The following is a 7,313-nucleotide window of genomic DNA, read 5'->3' on the forward strand; positions in this document are numbered from 1 at the left end:
GAACTGGAAAGTTTGAATATGGAAAGACTGAATATGAAATACGTAATCAAGTTCTTAATTCACCTTGTGTCCATTTTCTTTTTTCTCTATGATCTTAAATGCTGTCTTTTTCCCATCTGATACTTTGCAACTTCTTTGCATGATGTGCTGTCACATTTGCTCCCTTTTATGCTTTTTCTATGTCTAATTTTTTAAATTCCTCCACAATCTTCTTCTGTATCTCCATTTAAACCACTTCATGTTGCTAGGCAACACCCAGAATGACACCAATAAGGCACAATCCCACTGTTTCGAACAAATCTCACCTTACAAGGAACATAAACATAATTTTCCTTCACTCTCCCAGTGAATTCACTTCTTCAAAATGGCACTGATCTCTTATTTATGTCTCATTAATCTGATGCTTTCCATGACAGCTAAGAACAAGTCAAACAGGCAGAAACAAATAGCATTTCATAGGATATTTGCATCTTTCAGCTCTGCTCTGTTTTGTTCTGACATTGTTAACCTGCTGAGGTAATACAAAAGTGAAAATAAGAGATTATGTTTTAGATCCTGGTTTTCCTAACCTGCAGATCCAGGGACTCTGACATATAAATGTTCAAACTGCTACACTCAATAATGAACTCAAACTTTATAAAAAGTTGGAGATATGACTGTGACACTGAAGCCTGTACACAGATCTAATTAAACGCTGTCCAGATATTTCCAATAAATATCTTTAATATCCCAAATTTTACACCAGACTGCTTTCTTCCTCAGCACAGTAGAACAGAAACACAACAAATGGGCTAAGCTACTTTATTATCGTTATTATTATTATTATGATTTACAATTATTTTGGTCAACTTATTTAACCAGTTATGAAGATGGGACAAGAAATACAGTAACTTATCTGTCAAGAGCTGCTATCAGTTCCAAATCATGGAAGAGAATTTTTTTCCACAAAAAAAAATCACATACAAAATCACAATGTGAAACACTCAAATGCACTTCTGATCTTCACTGAAATGTTCACCTTCTGAGGGGAAAAACGGAAACTGAATTTTTTTGTTTAAAAATATGCTTTTAAAAATCAGTTACTGATTAAAAAGATTTTTTTATTCTTTGAAATCTGAATACATTTGGGATTTGATATTTACATGTTTTCCCAGAATCATTACAAATGCTTTTTGCAAAGTCAAGGCCTCTCCCTGAAATAAATTGGGGGGAAAATTACATTTAGTCTGTAAAATTCCTTGAAAAATAACTGACATTTTCATACTAGCTTCAGAAAGAAGCCAACTTCCAAACTGGCAAGGCCCTACGTTGGACTGAGAGAAACAAGAAGATCATACCTACCCTTACATCTAGATATATCCTTATAAATAAATCCTTTGAATTCCAGTCCTACAAAACTTCAATTAATTATTTGATTTCACTAGGCTTTTGTTCAGCCCCTGGGATCACATAACGTCAGCCCAGGAGACACTTTTATTCAGCAAGCTGATGTCATGATGAATAATACTGCTTCAGCCAACTACAGCTTTTAATTAAGTTTTTTTTTAGGGTCTGGTTCAGTAGCCCTTACTCATATTGAGTAACATCCACTGAACAAGTAGTCCTGCTGTTGCATTAATCATTGAAAGCACTGGTGAACTAAGCCCTGGATAAGTAACAACTCTTACATTTAACCTAGAATGGCAATTTTGCCCCAAATATCCCAATGCCTCCTGACATACAGAAATGCTTCATCACTGACAACCTATTGAGCAACAGTGTACTTACATAATATATAACTCTTATTGCACTCTACCACATTTTTTGTATTTTTATTGTTGGAATCAACATGGCACTAAGTAACAGCAAAACTGTGTCCATGCTAAAACTACACATTCCTCTGTATACTTCCACTTCTAACACATCTGTGAAACACAACTAAGAAAACAGGCGAGAGATTAAATTCTGAGGTCTGAATATACAGAAAAAAATTGTACCAGTCTCACACTAACACACAAGCCTAGTACTTTCTAATGCTGAATGTCAAGATTGCTCCCGGTTTCTGGCATGAAAACAAGAATCTGTAATAGAGTTGAATTGAATTTTTAAAAGTAAATCAAGAAACTCCCTCTCTTCCTAAATATCCCTTGCTTTCCAACAAACACTCATATGTAAATAAAGTCAGGATAACTTACCAGGAAACACGATCCAACAAATAGTGAAGGAAAATCAGTGCTACTTGTTTCTCATCATCCCTTTTCTCACTTCTGCTTTAACTTTCTGTTCCACAGAGTTAGTCCTCATATGCAGATACATATATACAAATATATGCCCTCCCTGAGTACATAAAGGATTATACATGGTGACTAATCTGCTCTCGTGCTGACCCTGCTACCAGCTGGTCTTAAAAATAAATCCAAATGAATAAAAAAAGGCTTAGAGTCAACTCCAGCTAAGAGACAATAAAGCTCCACTCCCAGTGCAGAAAAAGGAAATAGACATTTCAGTGTCTAAACTTGAAACTTTAAACGAGCTGGCGTGCAGATTTATCATTCCACATTGCCCTGGGCTTGCCTCTTCTAGGTTGCATTCCTGTGAAATTCCCATGGATGAAGGCAAAAGTTACTCAAAATTACAGTTTACTTAGAGTCACAGTAGCAGCCACAGCTCCAGGAGCAGAGTTATTGAAGCTAGGTGTAACAGTGACTGAAGAAAGCTTGCAGTTTGCATAGTGCATTCCCACTGTCTGCTCCTTACAGGAGAAGCCCAGCTGCCACCTGACTGAAACCCCAGGGTACAGGGAGTTAAATTCAGCCTAAAGCCTGTACAGCAGGCAATCCTTGTGCCCCCTGCTGTGTCTTAAACTCCTCTTTAAGGGACAGAAACACGGAGGGGTCTCTCTCTGCAAAGGGAACATGCTCATGTGCACGGTCACTGGGGTCTAAGGAAACACCTTACCTAACCCACAAGGACTCTTTGCACATTGTGTCTGAGACCAGTACTCCCTGAAAACATTGCAGTTTTTTGTATTCCAGAAAAGTTTTGCCTCTGGAGTTTGCTTGATGCCATCCCTGTGTTCTAAACATTCGTGTCTTAGCAGATTTTTAATAATAGCTCCAGTTAACAGTGTATTTATAGAATAACTATAAGAAAACCCCTCTCTTGTATCATGTTTTTTACGTGAAGCAGCAAAATATTCTGACTGTGGCACTGTCTATTCACAAAGTTTGTATTTAAGATGATATCGATAGAAGTTAGAAAAACAAGCCATTTTGTACCAGTTTGAGTGTTCCACCTGCTACATGTCTGCAAGAACTGAAAAATAATAAGCCTTTAATAACTGAAGTTGCCTGTTTCGGACAGTAACACCACTCCCTTGTTTATGTTGATGCAATTCAGGAAAAAACTCAATATCACATCACCAAAGGATAAGCAAAAAGGAAACAAGGATAAGCAAAAAAAGATTCCACCCTTGAGTTTAGGCACAGGCTGCCTGCACCACAGTGAGGACTATACGTCATGAATTAATAAAGCCAGAAAAATTTCCAGTAAAAATTGTTAACTCTCTGCCTAAATGCATCTCATTCAAAAGATGAAACTATTCCCTAGCATGGCAACTTTTCTGAGGTCTATTCCATATGTTGAACATTTCTCTTTTGAGAGGGTGTTAGCAGTACCCTCATGTTTTCCTGCTGGCCCTGCCTTTCAGTATGAAGAGGTGTCTCTGTCACACAGGAGATTAATAGGCAAAGAATTGCTCTCTAGCATGTCAAATGTCTGACAAGAGTTTGCACGAGGTGGAAATGACATTGTTTTACACATCAAGGAAAAAAAAATAGGGGCTCTCTAAACTCGGTGTACAGGGGCAGGAGCCCTTTGGATCAACAGGTCATGAGAGCACTTCTCGCAGTGACCAGATCCTCTGCTTTCTGAAAACAATGCCACTGCAATGTTTACTCAAGTGACAACCCCAACAAGAGGATTAACAGGAGGAACAGTGGGTGTAGAGGCAGCCTACTAACATGGAGCATTTTTAAATTTTGATTTATTTCTGCTGTTTGTCAATCTTTTTCTCTCTGTCTTTTTGTCCAGAGAGCATACACATAGAGCATGCATTTATGTTATTTTGTTGTCAGTTAAAAAATGTGGGAATCCTAAGAATTTAATCCTTCCAGCCTTTCCACCCAGTCATTTCCACCATACATAACGAACACACCAAATTAGCCCCAAGCAAATACATGCCTTCCTAGCAAATTAAATACATCGATGCTGACAAAAAAAATGAGAATTCCTATTGCAAATATTTGTCACTTAGCTCTTATTTTGGTTTTAGAGACTTCAGCTGGACTAATCATGTCTAAGGCAAATGAAACAACTTTTTATAAGGCTAAACAGTTGGAAGTACACAACAAATGATATTTCAGGCTACACAGCTGTCTGCTCAAACAAGAGAGAAGAAATCTTTCTTCTTTGCACCCTTGCACAGCAGCAGCTGAAATCTAGTTCTGGACTGGCAGCTCCTGCCTTCTCACCCCACAGACTTGCTGTGAGCAACCCTGCAGACTGGTAGATGAAAAAGAGGTACAGTATTCCTGTGTCTCCAACAAATACACTGCATCTAAGCTGGTTTTGAGGAATGAACAAGGAGCAAGTCAAGAGACATGCCCCACGCTGTTTAGTACAACTCAGAGAGGGCCTCATCGTTCCAGGACCGAAGCCACACAACCTCAAACTGAGGAGAAAGCCGTAGTCTGTGGAGACGTGCAGAAGAAATTGCTTTGGAGGATGTCTGGCACAGCTGTGCTCCCCACCCCTCTCCACCCAACCCTGGTTTGGCATTTAGACCCACATCTGCTGCACAGATACGGCAAACACCAGTCAGAAAGGCTTTGGGATTCTCCTTTTGCCACCAGCAGCCCTGGTAACACCATTTCACAGGGAAAGGAGCTTCGTGGCAGGTTTGCAGACAGGAAGGCCAGCCAAACCCTCTGTTCCACCCTGGAGGAAACAGACCAACAAAAGGCTACAGTGGCTCCAGAAAGAAAACCTCTGTATTAAAAGCCAAATAACGCAGAGCTACAATAATAAATACACACTATCTCAACCAGGAAATTAAGTGTGAAAGGTTCATTAAAGTTCAGCTTCAGCAGTAACAATATATATACCACATCAGTTCTCCATTCTGCCAAAGAGAGATATCCCTTTCTGTCCATTAAGGAAAAACCCGTTCAAACCATACCTTATACAAAAACGCTACTCTGACAACAAATGCAGCCGAATAGGAGGGTCTTTGATTTCCTCCACTGAATTTTTAGGGGGGCTTTTTCTTGCCTTTTTTTTTTTTTTTTTTTTCCTGGGGAAGGGGGTTGTTGGGTTGGTTTTGGGGTTTTTTGTTTGTTTGTTTGTTTTTTGTTTTTTTTTTACTAAAAGGTTCGTTTAAAACGGGTATTAAAGATATAAAACGCGCACATATGATTCGGTCCCCTCGGGGCCGGGCCGGGCGCTGAGGCGGCCGCACGTCCCGCCGCGCACCTGTGGCACGCTGCAAAGAAGAAAAACGCGACAGAGTCCGTCCCGCGTCCCTCCACAGCACACGACGAAGAGAAGGGGGGTCACCGGGAGAGGCTACTTGGCGGCGGCGGCGGCGGCGGTGCCAGCAGTGGTTCCGCGGCGCTGCTCCATGCCGTTGGGCAGGAATCCCGCGATGATGGGCACGGGCCAGATGAGGGCGGCCACGCTCCACACGATGATGACCAGAGTCATGAAACACGCCACCAAGGTGGACTCGATGGGCTTGCGGTTCATCCGCCAGCCCGGCTCGCCCTTCAGCTCCTCCAGGCTGAAATCCAGGCAGCAGAAATTCAGCGGCTCCCCTTGCAGCCAGTACTGGCCGGGCTCGGCCGCCGGCGGGTAGGAAAGCGAGGAGGAGGAGGAGGCGGAGGCGGAGGCGGAGGCGGCGGCTGCGGCGGCAGCGGCAGCGGCAGCGGGGGGCTGGGGCTGGGGCTGGGGCTGGGGCTGGGGCTGGGGCTGGGGCTGGGGCGCGGCGCCCCGCAGCCGCCCGACCCGCCTGCTCCGCACCCAGCTGCAGCCCACGCAGAGGCGCAAGTCCTGCTGGGCACCGCCGGCCGCCAGCCCCAGGTGCTCGATGAGCAGCGGCGGCCCCACGCGGTGGAAGGCGGCGGAGAAGAAGGCTCGCCCGTGGCTGTTGGTGGAGAAGAGCAGGAGGTCGCACTGGATGCCCAGCGGGCGGCTCCAGCGCACCAGCAGCGAGCTCAGCATCTGCCGCTGCACGCTGATGTTGCAGTGCGGGTCCTCGGCGGGCTGCGGCTGCCCCTGCGGCTGGGGACGCTGCTGATGCTCCTGCCCCGGCTGCTCCTGCCCCGGCTGCTCCTGCCCGGACATGGTGGGAGCGGAAGGAAAAGGCTCTTGGCTAGGGGCAGCCGGCGTGCCCGGGCTGTCGGTGCTGCCTTCCTCCTTGCTCGCTGCCCCGTCGAGGTCCATCTCGAGGCTGGCGAAGGAGCGGGAGGAGGAGTTGGAAGGGGGCAAGAAGAGCTCCTGCTCCTGCTCCTCCTGCCCGCTGGCAGCCGCCGAGGGGCTCCAGCCCTGGCAGGGCGGCAGGCAGGCGGCCAGCAGTGCCGGGAAGAGCAGCGGCAGCATGGCATTAACTTACAGCCGGAGAGGAGGGAGAGGAGGAGGAGGAACGGGAGGCTGCATGGCGCTGCCGGCTGCCATCCGGGAAAGGAGGCACAGTGCTCTCGCCGAGCTAGCGAGAGAAAGGGAAGGAGGGTGGAGGCAAGCGAGGGGGTGGGAGCGGGGCTGGGGCTGCCGCGGCGACGAGCCGAGCGAGCCGGGAGCCTCGGTGACGGCAGCGGCTCCCCCCTTCCCCGCCTCCTCCGCCCCCGGCCCGGCCCGGCCCGGCCCGGCAGCGCCCCGGCGGGAGGGGCCGGGCGGGCGCTCGGCCCCGCTCCCGCGGAGCTGGCCCGGGGCAGCCGCGCTCCCTGCCGCGGGGCGCGGGCCGGAGCGGCCGCCGCTGTCCCCTCAGCCGAGGACCGTCCCCCCACAGGGTCCCCCTCTCCCGCGCCGGGCCCCCCGCAACCATGTTCGAGGGGAGAGCCGGAGCCTCCCAGCTCCGGCGCCACCGTCTCACCCGCGGGGGCTGCCGTGGTGACCGCCGCTCCCCCTCCTCGCTGGACAAGGGGAGGGAAAGCTGCTGGCAGAGGGCAGCGCCCTCCCGCCGTCGCCTCGGGCCGGGCGGGGGGCGCGGATCCGGGAATAGCATCCACGAACCGACTGCACACGCTTTCACTGCGACTTTATGGGAAGGGAGCGGGACG

General features: G+C 47.7%; 1 protein-coding gene across 1 annotated transcript; it reads right to left on the reverse strand.

Annotated features, from left to right (window-relative positions):
* Positions 1–5,012: 5,012 nt before the first annotated feature.
* On the reverse strand, positions 5,013–6,819 carry TMEM158 (transmembrane protein 158). The gene has a single exon (XM_059848268.1). The coding sequence runs from the start codon at positions 6,634–6,636 to the stop codon at positions 5,605–5,607; it is 1,032 nt and encodes a 343-aa protein (XP_059704251.1). The 5' UTR covers positions 6,637–6,819; the 3' UTR covers positions 5,013–5,604.
* Between the last annotated feature and the right edge of the window lie 494 nt (positions 6,820–7,313).

Source organism: Haemorhous mexicanus, chromosome 1 (assembly GCF_027477595.1).
Source record: "Haemorhous mexicanus isolate bHaeMex1 chromosome 1, bHaeMex1.pri, whole genome shotgun sequence".
Lineage (NCBI taxonomy): Eukaryota > Metazoa > Chordata > Aves > Passeriformes > Fringillidae > Haemorhous > Haemorhous mexicanus.